Here is a 22,489-nt window from a genome sequence, read left to right on the forward strand (position 1 = left end):
TTGGGGGAAAAAACAGGCTTGTTTAAGAATCTTCTAGCAGCAGTGGAACAACATTAGGCCTTTGAGAAACAGGGATTCCATGCATACCAGCTGGAGCATGGCCCTTCACTCTGCAGCCACTGAATCACGCTCGCAGACTGAATTCCCTCTAAAGCTAATTCATACATTACATTGGCAAACTCATGTCTGTAGGTAAACAATGCAGGGAGCAGCAGTCAGTAGGATATTCCCACCAAGTTCAGATGTACGTTATATGTTTATAGGATGTACAAAATAATAATTTTAACATATGTTTATCCCTCCCTTCCAGTAGGCTCAGGGTGACCAAGTTAAAGACCATCTCCACGATTTTAGAATGTAACTTACAAGAAAACTGTTGAAATCCACCCCATGATCAAGGGACTAAAAGCTTAAGAAACATTCGCCCCCTCACAGCTCCTATAATTTATAACTTTATCAAGCAATAAATGTTCATTTCAGAATCTAGAAGCACAATACCTACAAACAGAAAGCCCTCTGGAATTGCCGGATTTTGAAGGCTTTGCTAAATGCTAAAAAGACTGGGACACATATTACGAATGGTCTCTGGGTTCCATAGTTGGCCGCAAAGAGCACCTGATTTCTGACCAAAGCCAGACACACTATCTGGGATGATGGGATGATCAGAAGAAATTGCTCGGCTGATTTCAGCTTGCACATTTATGCCAGGAGTGGTGATTCCTTGGACAGCTGTTAACACTAAAAAGTAACATGTACAGCTGTCTTTACCTAGATAGCAGGGGGCCCAACTTCACTGTGCCTGTGGACACTTCTGGAATGTTGAAAACAGGGAATGGGCACCATCACAACCCCCCCCCCCCGGCACTCAGCATCCCTCACTCACCCTAACCATATCTGTGCTCTGAGATGGCTGACAACCAAGGGGGTCTGGTGCTGAAAACCTCTGAGTAGGATTCTCCTCAAGCAGTCCTTAGTAAACCAAACCCTCTGAGATCCTGCGAGTAAAAGAACGTTAATGTCTTTCTGTCTGTCTGGGTCTCTATCTTAGAAAGCACAAGTACTTGGGAACAATCTATAGACAAAATGAAACAAAGCAGAACACTTAAAGAAGTCAAAAAAGTGTACTGCTGGCTAATCCTTACTTACAGTCTCTACGTTGCCTTTCCTGGGAATGGGTCCAAGATGGAACATCTTGGCACAGCCTTTCAGAACCTGTCCTGGATACCAGAGTCTTGATGACACAGAACTGCCACCTAGGATAATATATTTATGGACTTCACTGCAGCCTGGGAGGTCCTTCCTGGAGCCAACCAGAATGTAGGGTGCAGGTTCCTAGTTTCCCTCCAAGCTAACTCTTGACCAGTCTCTACAAAAGGTTGGATTAAAGGAGTTTAGCCTGCCAAAGGGAAAGCCAGTAAATAATCCATCACAGCCACTTGGCAGTTTAGCCAGATGGTTAAACTGAGGCTGGAATTCAGTTTCCTTTCCCAGCTCAATCTGTCATCATATACCTGTCCTTCTGTTCCAGGGGATATAAGATTTAATCGTCCCATTCCAGTGGATAAATAAAGCACGTCTATCGTTTCATAACCAGTCACAACCACCAAGTGGCTGCTTTGAGGCACTGAGGCCAGTCACAAAATGTTGGAAGATTGCAGTGACTGTGTGGAAGCAGCTGTTTCTGGATGGATGATCCCGGAAGACACGATAGTGATGTCTCCTGGGTTCTTCTGAAACACAGGCCACACTTTACACTACCAGTGTGAGGGGATCATAAAGACACACCTTAAAAAAAACAACTGCCCTTATACATCCAGGAGCTCTAACTGGGCCAGGGTTTTTCAGAGACTTACATATTTCACTTTACCACCTTACTCATTGTCACTACTCCAGATCTCCAACTATTTTTAAAAAATGACACCCCCCCCCAAACATTCCCCTCAATTTTGTACATTGAACTAATGGGGGGGGGGGGAAATAAGCAGAACTGTCTAATTTTCATAATACTTTTTGCAGTATTTTCAGGAAGATATCAAGACATGGACACACATATGCACAAGTATTTGTCCATCCTCAATGCCACAGTAAACCAAAACCTCATTATACTACAAGTCACAGCTACAGGTTTAAGCCAGCATTAGGGAATTGCTATCACACAGACATCTCCATTTGTATTCAAAAAGCAGCTCTGGGTATTTGGGCAGTTCCATTCTGGCCTGTGTTTGAATTGGAAAGGGCCCCCATGAACACAAGACATTCTACTAAAGTTGCAAAGCTGTTTCCATTCTGTGCCTTTGTGTCCCAGATTCTAAAAAGCCTCAAAAATGTTCCCCTTTGGGGCACATGTTTTCTATTTTCTGAACATGTTTTTGTTTGGTTTCAAAGAAACTGCTCCAGTCCTTTGAGTCAAACAAAAAGGTAGGGGGAAAATATTGTCTTGTTTACTGCAGGAAAGAATGAAAACAGCTGAAAGCTGCGGTGTGAAAATGATAGAAGTTAATTCTAAGCACCAAACAATTTGTAAACATGGGGGAAATTAGACCAGAATTAAGAAAAGATGTAGAAAAGTCTACATGGACACACAAGAGATCCATTAATTTTTAAGTAACAACAATCTGGGCAATGGAAGACTGCATTCGACTGACATTTTTCCTCCATCTGTTCCAGCAATGGCATTTATCCTTATATTAGTCCCTACTATGGCAGCATTTGTATTTTTAAGATTAAAAATACTGAGTTAATCCAAGAAAAGGAAAATATAGGCTGCAATCCCAAAGCACTGAGATAAAGCCCCACTGAATAAAATGGGAGTTACTTACGCAACCTGTTTAGGCTTGCTTCCACGGCTGCCCACAGTGGTCTAAGATGTGATTTTATGTCAACAAAATTTAACTACCCTCATTTAATCTTTCCGAAGAAAAAAATGGCCTTCTTAGTCTGCATGCTTGCATTTAAACCCAGTCCTAAACCCCAGACGCTGGTGTGTACTTCTGGCACGGCACTGCTAGTCGATATCTCACGCTCCTTCAGCAGAGAAGGCAAATGCAAACAGACCCAACTCAGAGGAGCTTGTCGCACCCACCCACCCACACCCATCAATCATGGAGTGGCATGTCAGCCCCCATGTCAACCATATATGGACACCAGCAACCAACACCATCTCACCATCTCACCTCCCAGAAGTCACCCTGTCTCCACCCACCCACAAAACACAACAAGGGCCCGCAATGTTCCCTCTAAGCTGTGGAGTCTTGTGAGCAAAAATTCTACTCTGTGAGCTACTGGCACTAAAGTTGTGAGCCAGTGATTTGTGAGGCTAAACACTGTGAGCTAGCTCACACTAACTCAGCTTAGAGGGAACACTGCGAAGGGGGTGGATTCAGACTAAATTTTCCACTAATGGAGGGGATGAGATAATTTTCACCAATTTCCCTCTCCCTGTTGCAGACCCCTGATCTTCCTTTCATGCTGCTACTGGGGGTCCCCTGTCCCTCAGGAGCAGAATTTCAGAGAGATCAGTGGGCTGAAGTAGGGCAGTGGGGAGGAGGCAGAAGTGCCTTGCATGAGCAGAAAAATTTGTTTAGATTCAGCCCAAAGGACAGAACAAAGGAAACATGGCACTCTTCACTGCAAGGAGGACTCTATAATCCCTATAATCCAGCTGTCTCCAGCTCAGAGTGCAGAGGGAAAGCCCAAGGCTTCTCCAAGGCATGGGTCCTGAGGAAGTAGGGGGCAATGCACCAAGGAACAGCCTTTTGCAAGGCAAGAGGGAAACAGATAATGAACAACAGACCTCTTTGTCATGTAACCAGGATGGTTTATCACACACTGGTAGAGACATGGGAGATTTTGACCCAGAATAGCTTTCCACAGTCCATTGCTAAAGCACAAATGAAGGACCCTACACCCACTCTTCACACGCATCCCATGCTGAAGACAGCTGAGGTTCGTAACTGGCAGAAGATAGGTACAGATCCTTATGTACCAACCCCTCTTTTTTAAAAAAAGAGATACAGCTCTGAAGCAATTCAAAGATTTACTGAACTGCATTAGGAATGGCATTCTGAAGGCAAGTATGGAATTGATAACTCTTCTGGTCTGGAAAGGTTGCTGTGCCTTTCAAAGCTAAGAAGAATTACAGGGAGAGCTGTCCTTATCGCTACATGCCCATGACAGGTGGAGCTGTCCTAGTCAAGCAACTGTCCGTGAAGCAGCTTGCAGTGTACCAGGAGCCATGGTAGAACCAAGAGAGTTGGCAACCACACAGCAGAGCAGCTAGATGCACACTGGGCACTGCAACTGTTGGCCATGTTGTGGGTTTAGCGGTGTTTGGCACTGTGCCAGGGTCCATTCTGGCCTCTACTCTTGTTTGAAGGTTTCTCCTTAGTTTTCTCCTGTTGGGGAACTCAGAGGCCAATATTTATCCCTATATTTTTAGGGAGCTGCATTGGAACTTTGGCTCCAGATTCTGCTGGGGCTGCTCCCCGGGCCTCTGATCCTACAAGGAAAAAGGTACCATGAGTGTTAGTAGTATCAGTGGTTGTAGGAAAGTTTGTTGAGTCAATATATAACAGCTACATGTTCTCAGGGAGGGAGGGTACAGAAGTCACACTCTGAGGCAAGGAATCCCCCTTCCTTGCTTACCTGTACATGATGCAAGATCTCTGCATCCCTACGTGGAAGAGTGGAGACAGTCCACACTGATGTCTGTCCCCATAAAGTACCTGCAAGGGTTCTCAGTACAGTCTGGTTAGCAATAAGCTGTTTGTGCCAGCGCTACCATCCCCCAAGACCCCCTGTGTGTGTTCTAAGTATGCAAGACATGAGACCAGGCAGGTATAACCCCAAGCAGCACACCCTATCTTCTGAGATACAGAGGTCCTTGCCGAGTGTATATTGGGCTTAAGAGAGCTGTCACTGGCTACAGATTTTGTCAACAATGGCTGTGTAGGTGTGGGAGGCATGGAGGGGGAAATTTCGTTTCCACTCCCATCAACTTCAGTGGGAATGTTTACACTTAGCAGTTTGGTGTAGTGGTTAAGTGCCCGGACTCTAATCTGGGAGAACCGGGTTTGATACCCCACTCCTCCACTTGCACCTGCTGATGTGACCTTGGGTCAGTCACAAGCTCTGGCACAGCTGTCCTTGAAAAAGAGCAGCTCCTGTCAGAGGTCTCTCAGCCCCACCCACCTCACAGGGTGCCTGTTGTGGGGAGGGGAAGGGAAAGGAGTTTGTAAGCCGCTCTGAGACTCCAAGTGAAGGGCGGGGTATAAATCCAATCTCTTCTTTCTTCTTCTTCTTCATCTAACATGACACTGGTGCTGCAAATGAGAAGTGGGCTGAGAAGAGTCAGAACACCAACTCAGCCCTACTTTCCCCCTCAGCACATCCCTAGTTCTGTCTATTTCTGGTCCGATGCAGGCTTAGCTGCAGTCCTAAACTGTTTACAGGCTGGATTTAGGATTGTGCTGTAATAAGCTGTATGTTTCAATATTTAATGGTGTTGATTTTCACATCATGGTTTTGTTCCCTCCATTCTCAGCACTAAAATAAACCCTGACACATTTGATTTTTTATCTCGTGTGAGAAGTCAAGAGTGTACAAATGCACAGAAAAATATCAGGATGACTAAAACTGGAACTCACATTTCGAGAAACATGCCTCTAAAATGTTACCTTCCAGCTACTGAACCTCTACGGAGTTTGGATCCAGTATGGATATTACCCCAAAAGAGAATGGCAGAAAGAGAGAAGGCCCATCCTTCGTTTGGAGTGGGGCATTTAATGGTATATCCTATTCGAGTTCAGTGGTGCATGTTCCACATAGAGAAGGAAGATAACCGCTCCACTATTTCTCGCCAGTTCACCAAAGAGCAGCTTGAGGCTGTGTAGCCCCTTAGGGCATCTCTTTCTACCTCTCTGACTCTCTCGATGCAGTGGTGAAACTGACAGCCTAGAATGTGAGAGATGGACAAGGGAAACATGTACATCAGAATTCTTTGCATTTTGTCTTCATCCGGAACTTACAACATCTTGCCTTTGTTGCGAAAAAAAGTCTAAAGACAAAGGCATAATTCAACCTTGTCTTCAATATTTTTTCATCGTAGCAACTGCTCTACATTTCTTATTTTGTAGGAACAAAATGGCTACCAACACAATGTTGTGGAACAGTTTTTCCCTGTCCCAGGGCAGAGGTTGGAACAGAGATCAGCACCATATCACTATATCTAATAGCCAAGTTGCCCCCTCTGTGCGGATCGCTATATCCGCACTTCGGGGGCACTTGGGGGGCCGGGGGAGGTTTGTGCACACGTGGGCCAGTCCCCACGTGTGCACAAAAATCTAAAAATTGGACAAAAATATCGGGGGGATACTTAAATCCCCCCGAAACTTACAGAACGTCCCCTGCGCGTGCGCAGGGAACGCTCTGCTGCCGTCCTCGCCGCCGCCGCTTTGGAGCCGGCGGCCCGGCCGGCCATGCAGCCGGCCGGGACCCAGAGAGGCCTAGGCGGCTGCAAGCTGCCCGGCCTCGCTTCGGCAACGGGGAGAGGGGAGGGGGAGGGGGGAAGAGACGAGCAAGGCCCGGTGGCTGCAGCCGCCGGGGCTCGCAATGGAGGGGAGGGGGCGGGAAGAGACGAGCAACATTTTGTTGCGGGTCCACTCTTGTAACTTATCTAAGTGCCTGCATAAAGAGATGCAGGCTATAGTTCTTCTCCCCATCCAGCAATACAGAGTGGGTCTTCATAAGTTTATTACGCAATGGATGACACATTTCTTCTAGAGATCTATGTTTCCACCTTGGCTGTCCACTGCTTGCAACAGAATACTGAACCAGAAGTATCTTCAGACAGGCAGGTTATCTCTTTCTTCCACACTTTCTCTCGGACCTTAATGAAGGACATTACACGCACAGAAGCATGTGGTAAAGAAGGTGTGTGTGTGAGGGGGACAGAATCGAAGAGAGATGTATGTAAGAAAGTCGCATTGTTCCTTAGAAGCATTTCCAGAATAAACATTTCCTTCAGACCCTTTCTATAACACTCCTGAACGACATACAAGAAAAATTAAAGTACCAGATCCCCAGGAGCTATTACAGGCCCATGGATCTTTTTTCAGTAGAAAAATTGCATTTAATTTCGACACGCTAACAGATACCCAAGAAAGCAAGTCTAGGGAGACACATTTATCAAACTTAACTGTACTGCTTTACTCTGTATCTCCAGATACCTGACTCGTGTGAAATTTTTAAAGCTATCTGCATAAAGCAATCAGAAGGACGCCCACAAAACTTGTGAAAGGCTACAGCAAAGCACGGACATGAGTTGGACTTCCAAGTCTAGCTTATAGTGTGCACAGCACAAGGCACAAACGCATAAACAGAGGTTGGGGAGAGGGGACACAAAACCAACTCCCCCCAAGTGCATTTCATCTGCTGTTACCCAACTATCTGAAGACAGGAGCAGAGAGTCATGCCCTACCTAGCCCATCTCTGGCCCCTGCCACACGGGGCAGAAAGGGACGGGCTAAAGCGCGGCTTCTGAAAGCCGCACCAAAAAAAACACACCGCGGCGGGATCACATTGATCCCCTGAGCCGCGGCGCATTCCCTCCCCGGCACGATCAGATGCCGGGGGAAGCGACGGAGGGGAATGGGAGACTGCCGAACTGCGCATGTCTGAGCATGCGCAGTTCAGGCAGGAGCCGGGGATGCGCCGGCAGAAAGATGGGCCGGCGATCCCACGGCCGGCGTTGATGCGGCCGTCGTGGATGAACCACCTTGGTAGGTGGTTTATTTTTGATGCGTTTCATCGGGGGAAGGGCCGGATCGGGGACGGGTGCGCAACGCTGCCCAGATGTTGCAGTGGGATCGCGCCCGTTTGCTTCGGCCCCGATCTGGCCCACTCCCGGCCCAAAACCCTTCGTGTGGACAGGGCCTTTATTTCACACAAATCATGCTTTATTTTATAACAATCTAACATCCATTACTTGGGAGTCAGGAAGACAGGTAACAGGCATTATATTCAGTAGTGTCTCAACAGAGAAACCTACACAGTGTTCCTTGCAACTTGTTGCTATCCCATTGACTGACACTTTGAGAACTTGACCTACGGCATGCCACTTTTACACGGATGCAGATTGCCCTGGATACTGGGCTGATGACAGACAATCCCCAAAGGCTGCACACTGTCAAGTCTTTCCTTTACCCCACACTTTTGCTCATTTGATGCATGATCTGGTGAAAGAATGTTATATGCTGGTGTGGGTCCTGCCACTAATTTGGGATGAATGGGCCAGTCTAGAACAGAATGTGACTCCAGAAACCAAGACACAGTATTGATCCTCAAGCTGCCTTCTCATAAGTATCAGCTCACCCAGTACTTCCAGAATGGCAAGTCAAAGGCATCATGCTCATTCTGCTCCTTAAACCAGGCACTCTAGTAGGATTTTAAGTTTCCTAGATGCTATTCCTCCTTTGACGTTTGATGGGGGGGGGGGTATTGCTACATGTCAAATGGTGAGGAGTTTCAGAGAAACCACAGCAACGACGAGGGTAGACTTCTCAGACAGAGGAATTTTTGAAATTACACTAGAGGCTGAAAGTGTGACAGCTCCATAACATATTTACTAATTCAAGTCACCACCCAAATAAGGGATGCCATCAAACTAGAGTGTGTCAGAACAGTGGGATCTTTAATGGGTCCATCCAACACATCCGACAGTGAGAGAACAAGGTTCCTCCCATCAGCCTGCCTGGCTCAGTGTCATCTCTCTACTCCCACTCAGATTCCATCGCCTCACACCACCCGGCAGAAGGGGAATGAGAGAGAGAGACGCGCACACAGCATGCAAGAAAGAGAGAGTACAAAGCCCCTTATGCTGAACCACAGACAGAACAACAGGAAGACTTCGCTAATTTGCAACTGTGGCATGTATATTCTCTGTAAGCCACCTTCGGAACAGCAGAAGTCTCAAAAGCAGGGCGCAAGGGCTTCCTAACATATAAATAGATAATATTCAGTACAGATCAGGACTCCTGTGCTTTCAAGGGGTAATTTTTCCTTCCACAGCAGCAACAGGACACTCTGAAATTCCCCCTTCCGAATGCTTATTAAAAGGCAACAGAGTACTGATCCCTACTGAATCCAGGAACTCTAGTGCTAAATTGCCGGCATCCATTGTTCATGCCTTCCTAATTGCGATACAAGGACAAGTGCAATTTCAACTCCCACCAGTTTCACTCCTACTCTCAAGGCCAAAGGCAGCTTTCCCTTATGATGTCTAAAAAAGAGAAATCATGCCTAGCATGGTAATTTAAAGAAACCTGTTCTTAATCCATCATATTCTGACCTTTATTTAGCTTGCCCCCCTCCCAGCACAAAGTCCTCCCCCCCACTTCTCCCTATGACTCACTTTTTTTTACAGTTCTTGCAAAATCTGCCTTAAAAAGTGCATTGTGTGTTGTTAAAAGGCGATTCTTTATATTGTTACATACTATTGATTATTTAGCAGACCACAGAAAGCCACAATCCAGATGTATTATTTTTAGAGTAGTTGGGTCGATTTGGAAGTGCCATTACTGAATTTGGTCCAATGTACCTTTCCTCTGCAGAGCCAAACTCTGAAAAAAAATGTCTTTGCAAATGTGAAGCGGAAGCTGGCTGTGTATGTCTTATGAATAACTATTTGTTTAAAAAAGAAAGCAGCAAATAAATTACTATTACAGATGCACAGGGATGCTTTAAAAAAAAAAAGAGGCTCACAGCCAACGTAAAGTAGGTGGTGGGGGCTGTACCGGAGTTTGGTATGTACATCTTGTTGATATGTACCTCTGTCATTCACCTGGTCAAAGGGCGAAGAAGCCAGGCTCACAGTGGAACAGACTGGCCATCAAGCCACAGCTCACTTACAGTGACCTGTAGGATTTTCAAGGAAAGAGACCTGCAAAGGTACTTTACTATTGCTTTCCTCTGCATGGAGACCCTGAACTTCCATGGTGCCCTCCCATCCAAATATTAACCAGGGAAGACCCTGCTTAGCTTCCAAGATCTACAGAGATCAAGCTAGTTTCTTTGGTTTTAACCCGTGGGAGCTTCAGTGTGCCCAATTCTGTCTTTTATTTATGACCACAGCATTTTTGCTTCCATTCATTTCAGCTTATTGAGTTCTCTGTAGGCAACCCTATACCAAAAGTCACATCTACTTTTCTTTCATGTGCTCTCCCACCAAAAAAGGGCATATTTCCAAAGCATGATTTATTACACTGATCCCACAAAACTAGTCAAAAAGTATTAGTTTCACGTTATAAACTGTGCTACGCCTTATGCTCTGTTGGCAGCTTGCACCTGAAGAGTATTTCCCCATCCTACTCTAGGTAACTCCCCCCACCCCTGACACCCGATATCCCATCTTTCCTTAGCCAGTCTTAAATCTTAAGGTACAATATTTTAAACACAGGTGCATTCCTGAAATAACAAATATAGGAAGTCAGACCACTGGTCCACCTAGCTCACTACTGTCTGCTTTGACCAGCAGGGGTTGACAAAGGTCTGTCCCAATTAAACCCTGACAACGGCTCTCTTTTACTGGCATTGCCAGAGATTGGACTTGGGGTCTTCTGTGTGCAAATCAGTGGGGCTACCCCTCAAAATTACAACAAAATGCCTTATTTTATACTGCTCTGCCCATCTAAACCTTTGCTTTCCGATATAACCTCCCTCCTTATCCATATCCCCAGGTTTGTCTCTAGGCAGCTGATACCACTGTTGCACAACTCTTACTGTAAAAAAGTTTTCCTTAATATCCAGCTGGTACCTTCTTGCCCTCAATTTAAATCCATTATTGCGAGTCCTATCCTCTGCTGCCAACAGGAACAGTTCCCTGCCCTCCTCTAAGTGACAACCCTTCAAAAACTTGAAGAGAGCAATCATATCCTCCCTGAACCTCCTCTTCCGCAGACGAAGAAGAAGAAGAAGAAGAAGAAGAAGAAGAAGAAGAAGAAGAAGAAGAAGAAGAAGAAGAAGAAGAAGAAGAAGAAGAAGAAGAAGAAGAAGAAGAGATTGGATTTATACCCCGCCCTTCACTTGGAGTCTCAGAGCGGCTTAAAAACTCCTTTCCCTTCCCCTCCCCTCCCCACAACAGACACCCTGTGAGGTGGGTGGGGCTGAGAGAACTCTGACACAAACTGCTCTTTTTCAAGGACAGCTGTGCCAGAGCTTGTGACTGACCCAAGGTCACATCAGCAGGTGCAAGTGGAGGAGTGGGGAATCAAACCCGGTTCTCCCAGATTAGAGTCTGCGCACTTAACCACTACACCAAACTGGCTCACCAAACTAAACATTCCCAAGTGCCTCAGCTAGGCTTGCCAAGTCCCCCCGGGGGGCGGGGAAAACCCCACCCGAGAGGCCCATTACCCACCGCCGGTGGATCGGGCCCCAGGGGGAACCCCACCCTCAAAGCACACGACATGCCCGGCGTCAGCATGTCACCCGGAAGTGACGCAATCACGTCGGGCATGTTGGGGGCGGGGCCACAATCATCCGAGGGAAAACTCTATGATTTTCCCTCAGATGATTGTGGCCCCGCCTCCAACGTGCCTGACGTGATTGCGTCACTTCCAGGTGACGTAATTGCGGCGCGTGCACATGGACTCCCGGAACAAAACTGGACTCCCCCACTCTTCAACAGGTGAGGACTTGGCAACCCTAGCCTCAACCTTTCCTCATAGGGCTTGGTCTCCAGGCCCCCGATCATCCTCCTCGCTCTCCTCTGCATCCACCCTTTGCTTAACCTATCATCTAACTGCACGACTACTGATCTGCATCCCCTCCTTGTCACGCAAAAACAATGCCAAGCTCCCCATCAGCCAAACACCAGGCTGGAGCATTTATCAAGTGGTCTTAAGGCTGAGGTTTTGCATTTCCCTGGCAGCATGAAGGCCACAGTAGCACCAAGGTAATGTAAGAAGTTCCATGCCACACGGGAGGAGTCCACACTGCAGCTTTCCCTCACATTCATATTAATCCAGTTATTCCAAGAGTTCATACTGGTGTGGAGGGGAGTCACAATTTGGTTTCCTCCAGTTGTTCCCAACTTCAAGCATCCAAACCTGCTTAATTTAAACAGTTAAGCAATCTGCCAGACTTTACTGATCCATGTTTTATATATTCAATCAATCCCTGATTTCCATTTTGTATTTTTTGCAAATAGCATTTTTGCTACAAGGTCCAGAATCATGTTTATATTCTGCTTTTTACAATTTTCAGACACAAACCCCAACAGAATGATGTTAGGGTTTTTAGGAAGCCAATGATTTAACCTACGATTAACATCTCCAATGACCTTTTCACAAACATTTTTAACGGCTAAATATTCCCGCTATCTATGCATATAACCTGCTGATCTCAGGCCACACTGCCAACATTTATGGGAAACTGTTCTGAATTACTTATTCAGCCTTTGTGGCATAAAGTATCAAAAACAGACTAATTATAAAAGTTTCCCTTGCCAGTTCTGGGTTGGGAAATACCCGGAGATTTTGGGGGGTAGAGCCTGAGGATGGTGGGGTTTGGGGAGGGGAGGCACCACAGCAGGCTATAAGGCCATAGTGTCTATCCTCCAAGCAGCCATTTTCTCCAGGGGAGCTGATCTCGGTCATTTGGAAACCAATTGTAATAGCGGGAGATCTCAGTTGCCACCTGGAGGTTCGCAACCCTACAAATAACGTCTTCCGTTCCACTCCAGAAATAGATTCAGGTGGGTAACCGTGTTGGTCTGAAGCAGGGGTCATTTCGTAGGAGAAGAGCGGCAGGAGCTCATTAGCATAACTTATTAGCATATGCCACACCCCCTGACATCACCGGAAGTGTGCACCAGCCCCTCTGACAGGCAGAAGCACCTGGGATCCATTCTTTCCCCCCCTCTCCCTTCCCTTCGCCTCCAAGTCGGGAGAAGGAAAAGGGGAGGGGGAGGATCTCAGGCGCTTCTGCCTGACAGAGGTGCTGGCGTGCCCACAGCCAGCCTGGGTGAATTATAGAATCATAGACTCATAGAGTGGGAAGGGACCTCCAGGGTCATCTAGTCCAACCCCCTGCACAATGCAGGAAATTCACCAATACCCCCCCCACACCCCAGTGACCCCTGTTCCATGCCCAGAATATGATAAGAAAAAAACCTCCAGGATCACTGGGGGCCAAACTGGCCTGGAGAAAAATTGCTTCCTGGCCCCAAAGTGGTGATCAGCATTTCCCTGGGCATGTAAGAAAGGGCCACAAGAACTAAGCACTGATGCAACCCTTTCTGCTCTACCTCTCGTGATTTGCCTAAGTTCACACAATCAGCATTATGATCCTTTTAAAGTTGAAAGCATGATATAAATGGAAAGGACTATTTGTAAGATTATCTGTAAAACACAAGACCAGGACGCATCTCACTTCTGGCAATCACTTGGAGAGACCCTATCTCTCAGCTTCCATTGCCCCACACACACCCCACACTGGAATAAGAACATAATATCAGGCCATACCACATTGCAATAAAGCCCCTACAACTGTATACAGCCACTGTTTAAACCACCTTCCCTTCCCTTGCTCAGGATCCCCACGGCTGCAGAGAGCCCGAGCAAGCCAGCTGCTGGAGGGATGTGCATTCGGTTCGTCTGAACCAAATGCACCGCCGAAATTAGCCCATTCGGGCCCCTTTCAGGCTGCTGCGGGCCGAATCAGATTCTCTGATCTGAATCGGCTTCCCGCAGTTCGGCCCCATTATGTCCTATGGGCCATTGAAGTCAATGGTGAAAACATATGGTATATCCTGGGGGCTGGAGGAGAGGGGGTTTAAGAGTGAGGCTCCAAAATCGCAGGGTAGCTGCTGGAGCCTCTCCTCAAGATACCTGCCATATTTCAGGAACATTGAACCAGGGGGTCCAATTCTACGGGCCCCCAAACAGGTTGCCCCATCCCCTCCATTGTTCTCTATGGTGGGAAGAAAGTTACTTTTTAAAGAGCCCCTCCAGAGATCTGGGGGAGCCAGAATGACATCACACGTGAGAGGTGGAATTTGCCCCTATGAGTCCAAGGCCACCACCCCGGTGCTCAGGGAGGCAAGGGAACGTTCCCCCCCCCGCGGGCTTTGCGGCGGCCTTAACTTTTTAAAGAGCCCCTATCAAGAGCTGGGGGAGCCAGAATGACCTCTTGCGTGTGATGTCCGAGCGGCAACGCGAGAGGTGGAATTTGCCCCTACGAGTCCAAGGCCACCACCCCAGGGCTCAGAGAGGCAAGGGAACGTTTCACCCGCCCCCCCCCTGCCGGCGTCGCAGCTGCCGCCAAAACTTTTTAAAGAGCCCCTATCGAGAGCTGGGGGAGCCAGAATGACCTCTCGTTGTCGCTTGGGCATCACATCCGAGAGGTGGAATTTGCTCCTACGAGTCCAAGGCCACCACCCCAGGGCTCAAGGAGGTGGGGAAATGCCCCCCCCCCCCTGCACTGGCCCCAGCCATAACTTTTTAAAGAGCTCCTAATGAGAGCTGGGGGAGCTAGAATGACCTCTTGCGTGTGATTTCCGAGTAGCAACACCACTCGGAAATCACATGCGAGAGGTGGAATTTGTCCCTACGAGTCCAAGGCCACCACCGCGGGGCTCAGGGAGGTGGGGGAACCTTCCCCCCCCGCGGCTGCCCAACTGATGGCTGGTGGGAGCAGGGGGTGGGGCTTATGTGCCCGCCCCCTCTGCTCCTGACTGGCGGAGCGGTGCTCCGGTGCGCTCTGGCAGGAACGGAGGCCTGGTCTGAAGCAATAGAACAAAACAAAGTTTGTTCCTCCATCTGTTCCAGCAATGGGAGAGGCGGGGGCCACGCACCTGCACGCTGAGCCCTGACTTCTGAGTGACTTCGTCACTCTGGGAATTCCCCAGTCCCTCCAGTAATGCCCCCCAAAGTCCCCCGCTGGGGACTTTGAGGGACCTGACAACCCTAGGGCCTTGTCTCATGGCTCCAGGTAGGAACACTTACTTCTTTCAAGATTTCCTATGCCAGAACCATACTCCTTGGCAATGCATTCTGCTTAATACTCTTTGTGGATGGTCTTGAGAACATACTGTATACCTTTAGCGTATCTGAAGACATAGCTTGGTCCTACGTAATTTTATATAATAGGAAGTCCCATTGGGCTCAGTGGATCTTATTCTTGAAGTAAGAGTGCGCAAGACTGTGGTATTACAATCCCACATGTAGGCACTTTCTCTTAAAAGACACACATACACACACATTTCAGACTCACATGCTGTTCCGCTTTTTCAAGTGAATGAGACTGGAGTGTAGACTAGTGCACAGTTTACAACCACTGCATGACGACTACCTGAAACAGGCTACCATGAGGCAGCCATACCATGTACAAATGGGCTCAGCACACGGATCATCTGCAACACATAGAGACTGTACATATCACTGCAACGAATTTCAGGCAGTGTCAGGGAAGCTCTCCCTACATCCATGCAGCAAGGTGCTCTGCACATTATGGCTGTCACGCAGCTTGTTGCTTCCTGTGACTGCCATGCGCTGGGCCTCTGGCATGCAGGCAAAGACAAGCTTCCGGTCCTGGAGCAACTTTAAAACACCAGCTTCAGTGGCTAATCCCAGATTTAAATCCTAATGACTGCTGTACACAGAAGGCCCTGGGCACAAGGCAAAGCCCTTCGGCTCCTCACCCCCACCTGCTGTCAGCGGCCTCAGTGGCTTTGCTAACAGCTGACAAGAGCACAGGAAGGACACCCGGACTGCCAGCTGAGGGGGGGCAAGACCTTTGTTTCCATCCAGGGAATCCGTGCACCGCTACTCTCGCAAAGCGTGGAGGGAGAGGTCACAGATCATAAGCAGGCCTCTCCGACAGAATGGGGGGGGGGAGAGACCGATTTGCCACATTCAAGGTGGGGATCATCACAACAGTCACACTGAAAGGAGAAAGTGACAATCTTTATCTCACCTCATACACAACAAAAAGGAGAAGGGAAGGCAGCCCTGAAAAGATGTGCGAAGACATTCTAAAGAGACCACAAATTCTTCCAATTTGAGCACAAAAGATAATCACCATAATCACATAATCTGTTACGCACTCACATACAAAGAGTAGCCAGGATTAATTTAAAAAAAAAACCTTGCAGGCAAGTATAAAAGCTCGCACACCATTTCATGACTGGTTGCTCTGGATAGAAAGGCACGGCACGACTTGTTTTCAAAGTGTATAAGAGAAGCTCCTGGAGTGATTACCTCCCGCCATTCATTTGGCATACTGCTAGCTGCTCCCTAGGCGCAAAAGCCACTGGTGGAGAGATTCAGTGTTTCCCTCCCTGCTCTTCCTGAAGCTCCACATCACACGCAACAAATCTAGGTTTGCCACCAAGTATGCACTTGACAGGGGGATGAAGCCAAGCCTGGGACGCCTTCATGTTTCCAAAGATATCCATACATTATGTGTTCAGTGCAGACCTAACATACTTATTGTTTGAAGTAACCCTGGCTTTTTATTTCTGTTAGCCCGTGTCGGGAAATTAAGCACCCACTTTGGGAAAGATAAGAGCGGGATATGAATGAATCTATAACCTACACTTCCTATTGTGCTGTGCATAAACATTCAAACGCTACTAACAGCTACTGCTTTCTTGCAGAGAGAAGGCTGCCATTTCAGTGGACCATACTCATATATCCTTCTAATGTGCATCGTATTTTCTTTACTTCTAGAAGGTTATGAGGCCCAAAGGAGAAGAACACAGCATTTAAAATCCCCAGGTGGAAGGTATCCAAGAAAAGCAGGAAGCGTAGAGAAGGCTGAGATGCCCCTGACAGCACTGAGGAAACTCTAAAGACAAGGTCTGCCGTGTAATAGGCAAATATTTCATTAGCTAAATGACTGTCAAGTTGACAGGAGGGTGGTTTTTGCTCCAAATTTGAGTCATGCCCAAGATCAGGAAATATTTGCTCTGCAAATAACTACTTAGAAGTGGGGGGAGAAGTCAGGCCACAGTCCTAGTGGTCCTTCGGAAGACACCCTTAAGAACAGGAGGAGAATTCTGCATTAAAAAATCAAAAGCAAGTTACCCAAATTGGTTGCATTTCACTTGTTTCATCGGTTTCATTTTACAAATCTTTTTCTGTCAGACTGGGAAAGAAAACTGGGATTTGAAACAGAGGAGGAGTACACTCCCTTAAGAAACAGACCTCGGTTTCCAAGTTAACCGCTTAAATCCCATAACTGCAGGCAACACCACCCCACCCCACTTCATTCTCCATTACTTGGAGACAGCAAAATCGGCTGTTTTCTTAAAATATGGCATAGCAAATATAGGAAGGTCTACATTGACCTGGAGACCCTCGCTGCCGAAGGGCTTTTCTGCACAATGGCGGACAACGTTCAGCCCCTTTCAGGGCCCTTCCTTCATAATCTTATTATTCTACAGCAATCCCAGCACCCTGCTGGGTCCAACACATCTATCATCCTCATCGGAAAACACTCTGTACGAGAAAACCCAGAGATAAGGAGGACGGCGCTTCCTCCGGCTTTAAAGTTAAATCCTGTCTCAGCATGTAGCCTCCATGAGAATTTGTTAGCTTCAGGGGCTAGATATGTGGCACAACATAAAGGAATGAATACAGGATATTTTTTTTATTTAAAAAAAGGTTCCCATCACACCCCAGTCTCTCTGAAGGCACAAAGCAAGGACACGGGATCAGCTACTTACCTGAATCTTCACAGCAATGAGCACAGAGCTTAGCTCCTTGTCCAGTTCCCTCAGCACAGTCAGCTTCTTCAGGCGAAGGCTGCACAGCCTGTAAGACAGAGAGAATGGGACACATTCAGGCACCACCATCCCAGGGCCCCTGCCGCATGGTACCAGGAGCTCCGAAGACAGAGAGGATGGCTGGCAGGCCACCACTGCTCCTCAGCCGGTCGCTTGGCCGAGGGACATCGGGATTCGTGCGACACAGAGAAAGCGGATCAGGGAAATAGGAAAGGAGGAAAATTAACAGAGCTAAAGCAGGATTAAGGGGATTATGCCATGACAGTCACAGCCCATGCGGAGGAGAGATCCCTGCCCAAACGGGACCACTGCCAGCCCTGCACACAGACACCTTCGCAACGACGAGTGCCAGGTCTCAAAAACTGCAGCACTTCAAGCCATCTTTAATTTTTTTAAAAAGGAACATTTGCCCCTGGTTGTTTATATCACACCTGACCATGCTTTAAGTGACATTTATTGTCACCGGTCTCTGTCATAGGCAGCCGATCTTCCAACTGGACACTGGAGGAAAACTGGAGATGGGCAACAGCAAGTTGTGCAGGCTGCCAAGAGCGTTTCCAAGTGTGTGTTCTAATCTCTGCTCTGCCAAGTCTCACACTATTCCCTGGACCACACCAGTTCTTGCTCCCTATTTGGTCAGCCATGCTTTCTTTTTTTAAAAATCAAGCGCATAATGGCCCCATTCTTCACCAGTTCATCCACACTGAATAAAGAGGGACGGGCAGAAGAAAACCAGTCTTGTCTAGCAGCTTCATAAAACTGAGATGGCTGAATAAAGGGTTGAAGCTGGGGGAAAGGAGGCAGAAGGCATTAGTAGAACGTATTGCTGCAGTTATCACTACACATCTTAATGCACAATGTGACTGGAGGTATCCAGCCCCTGTTTCTCCAAGACCCTTTGTCAGCATCAATATGGGGGTCAAGAATAGCACTCTGCTTGCCAGGTGTAGTTACGCAACAGCCATACAGGACCAAGAAGGAATACAGAAGTTCTCATGCAAATGTACCCTGCCGGCAGAGATCCACGTGTATGTATTTTGTAACTGTGTTCTACAACAGCGTATAAATTAGTATTAAGCAAATAATTCAGCATCTTGAGAATATCCTTTCCACTTTTTAAATGTATGCTTCTAGCCTCAAGTCTTTGAAGACAACTTTGTTTTCAATATTTTATTGAATTTCCAAAGAGTTGTTGTGACTGAAACACAAAAACTAACATCATGCAGTTGTATAATAATTCTTTTCCAAGCATCATAATAGTCCAATGTTTTCTTCAACATTACTAATTGTGTTTTGGAAACTAAATCATGAACCAGCCCCACCACCACCATAAAAAAGCGCCAGTTTACTTGGACAAGACCCACTGGAAGTCTGCCCTCTCTGTTTCCTCTGCACAAAGTATCCCACATCTTAATTAACCACATCTTAACATCTGGCACGTTAGAATCTTTCCAAAGTCATGTCAAACATATTTGTGCAGTAACGATTGGATACTGAACAAGGCTCTGCCAGTTGTCTTCTTTCTTTCCTTTTCAATATCTGCTTGGATATTTCCAAGTAGCGAGGTCTCACAGGAGTCCAATTGCTGATAATCATGAAGACAGATATAAAAACGTGTGAGCAATGCCTGATGAAATCTCAGGATTCAGAGGGAGGCCTTCCACCGGCCAGGGTGAAAGGCTTCAATACCCTGTACTAGAATTTTGTAGCAGAAGCAAAACTGTGCAAGCTAAGCAGCTATGCAAATGTGTGCAATATGCATCATGTATACTAGTCGCAAATTCAGTTCTTCACAGCATACAATCAGGGTTACCTTAAGGCAGAATTCCCTATTCCATTTACTAGCATGCCTGTTAACCCTTTTTTGGCAAACACTGATGTGGCGGAGGGCATAAGAGAGGGGGATCAATTAACAAGCCATATAGCTACTTAGGTGTGCTCACAACAGCTAGAGTGGTAAAAACTTGGAAGCCTCCTGGTTAGCTTAGTTTTGTGTCCGAGATCTACTGCGCAGATTTTGGGGAGGCCATGGAGCTTGTTGGTTGCCTCCAGTTCCGTATCCTTCCAGGACAGGCAGCACTGATCCAAGGGCAGCCACTAGTTCCCAGGCTTTAAATGGCTTGGGATGTTAAAGGCTGAGCTCGTATTAACAGGATCAGCCTTACCTCATTGCTCTCAAAAGAAGCAGCCAAGGACCCCTTTCTGCAGGTCAGCCCAGCATGTAGCAGACTTGTTTATGAGTGCCTTTCTGTGCTCCTCTTTAATCCTGCTCAAAACCCAGGCTGATTTCGCACAAGGAGCTGCGCCGCCGTCACGCCTCCCTTTGCCCCGTTTCCATTGGTCAATTTCCCACTCGAAGCCACATGGCCGCATTTTGACCCGCGGCTTCGCCCTATTTCCCCCCGCGGTTTCATGATCCTGTTTTTTGAGGATTAGGAAACCGCGGGGAAAATCGGGCGAAGCCACGGGTCAAAATACAGCCGTGCGTCCTCGAGTGGGAAATTGACCAATGGACATGGGGCAAAGGGAGGTGTGACGGCGGCGCAGCTCCTTGTGCGAAATCAGCCCCACTGTTATTCACCATCCTGTTCTGGAAGACCTGCTGACTTACCCCAGACATGATAATTCAGTGCTGAAGGAACATCCCCTCTCCTCTGTGTGTTTGTTCCCTAAATCAAAGTCCATGTGAACCTGGTCCATGATAAACATGCCCCACCCCCAGCTCTGCACTAAAAAAATAGCTGAAAGAAACTCTCTGCTGCCCACCAGTGGGGTAAGAGCCAGTGTGGTGTAGTAGTTAAGAGTGGTGGACTCTAATCTGAAGAACGCAGTTTGATTCCCCCCTCCTCCACACGAAGCCTGCTGGGTGACCTTGGGCCAGCCACAGTTCCCTCAGAACTCTCTCAGCCCCACCTACCTCACAAGTTGCCTGTTGTGGGGAGAGTAAGGGAAGGCGATTGTAAGCCACTCTGAGACTCCTTTGGGTAGAGAAAAGTGGGGTATAGAAACCAACTCCTCCTGTTCTTCCATACCAAGGTCACAGCAGTCACCGGACATGTGTACTCCATCACGTCTCTAGGGAATATCCAGTGCAACATAACCCAGCACAATAACTCTTACCTGAGAGTCCTGTGAAAACATATGGAGAATTTCTCTCCCCCTTCCCTTTGCCCACCAATCCAGGGGCAACTAGTGTGACATGAGGAACTACACAACTGGATTACTTCCGTGGGCAGCAGGCAAGCGTGGCACAGACCCCCCACTTGTCTTTATTACTGTTCTAATGGCTCCAGGACAGAGTCGCCACATTCAAAGAAAGCCCTGTCTAGTCACAAAAAGTGTTTTGACATGCAGGTCAGGTATCCATATTTATCTGAAAGTGTGCTAACATGGGACTTACTGCCAGGTAAATTCAGTGCAACTCCAGGGAAGCAGAATGTTATTAACTTTTTTTGCTAACACGGAGTTTAATTAGGGGGAAAAACCTAAATCGAAAACAAAGGATTAACATAAAAATCTGAAGCGTCACAATTCATTTGCACCGTTATGACGGTCAATGTCCTTCAATAAAGTACAAAATAAAAATGTCAAATGTCAGCTATTAACAGTATACACCTGTCAAGGACCCAAGCCTGGGTCCCTCAGAGCCACTACCCCTTGGGCAAGCAAGTAGAGCTCAGAGCTATGGGTCCTCAAGGTTATTTGCACACAAGAAAACAGACCTCAGTAAAATCTATGAAGTTTTATTAAACACTTTTAAGAAATAACATATCAATAGACAACACGGTCTCTACAATCCTACAACAAGAAAATAAGAAAAGCTAACTTCTTTACCTAATATTCAATACCTGGTATTAGATGGCTCACCTTTTAGAATATCGAGTCCAAGCTAGAGGCTTAAGCATTGTCTACATAGCAGTCGATCGCAATGGGGCTTGGCATAGGCAGAGCCACTGCCCAGTTGAATCATGACGTTATCATGGCTTCCTTCTTGTCTATGGCTTAATTATAGTCTATAGCCATCTGGCACCAGGTGGTCTCCCCAACTCAGTCAGGGAGCTCGCCTGATAGAACCCTCCAGAAGATGATGATATCCACTCCTGCTTCCCCCCTCCCATCTAGTTACAGTACTGAACAAAGGTTCTCACAATAGCCAATTACCACATGAAGGAGGAGGAGGAGGAGGAGGGGATTGGATTTACACCCCGCCCTTCACTCGGAGTCTCAGAGCAGCTTACAAACTTCTTCCCCTTCCCCTCCCCACAACAAACACCCTGCGAGGCAGGTGGGGCTGAGAGAGCTCTGACAGAAACTGCTCTTTTCAAGAACAGCTCTGACAGAACTATGGCTTGCTCAAGGTCATCCGGCAGCTGTGAGTGGAGGAGTGGGGACTCAAACCTGGTTCTCCCAGATTAAAGTCCACGCACTTAACCACTACACCAAACTGTCTCTCTGTCTTAATAAACTGGCCTTGAAGGAGATAAGAATGGTGTAGGCAGGGAGGCCCAATTATGGACAGCAGAAAGCCGGAGCAGGCCTGCTAATATTCGTGTTAACCCTTGGGGGGAAATCAGGATAGTTTGCCTCACAACATCTATATTGCATTCTCAACCCTCTCAGTAAAATCCACATATATCATGACAAAATTGTTGGTGTTTCAGAGTTCTAGTTTTGGTGTCACAACCAAGAAGGCCCTCTCGGAAT

At 47.2% G+C, this 22,489-nt stretch overlaps 1 protein-coding gene across 1 annotated transcript in view; it reads right to left on the reverse strand.

The window, feature by feature from the left end:
* Positions 1-19,955, reverse strand: part of LOC107123071 (phosphofurin acidic cluster sorting protein 1-like) — a 68,272-nt gene extending 48,317 nt beyond the window's left edge. Inside the window, exons 1-2 of the mRNA XM_015426244.1 lie at positions 19,951-19,955; positions 17,726-17,813 (exon numbers count right to left, since the gene is read on the reverse strand). Of these exons, the coding sequence (XP_015281730.1) occupies positions 17,726-17,813; positions 19,951-19,955 (93 nt within the window). The remainder of the gene's footprint in view (positions 1-17,725; positions 17,814-19,950) is intronic.
* Positions 19,956-22,489: the final 2,534 nt, after the last annotated feature.

Source organism: Gekko japonicus, unplaced genomic scaffold (assembly GCF_001447785.1).
Source record: "Gekko japonicus isolate JY-2015 unplaced genomic scaffold, Gekko_japonicus_V1.1 scaffold405, whole genome shotgun sequence".
In the NCBI taxonomy this organism is placed as follows: Eukaryota; Metazoa; Chordata; class Lepidosauria; order Squamata; family Gekkonidae; genus Gekko; species Gekko japonicus.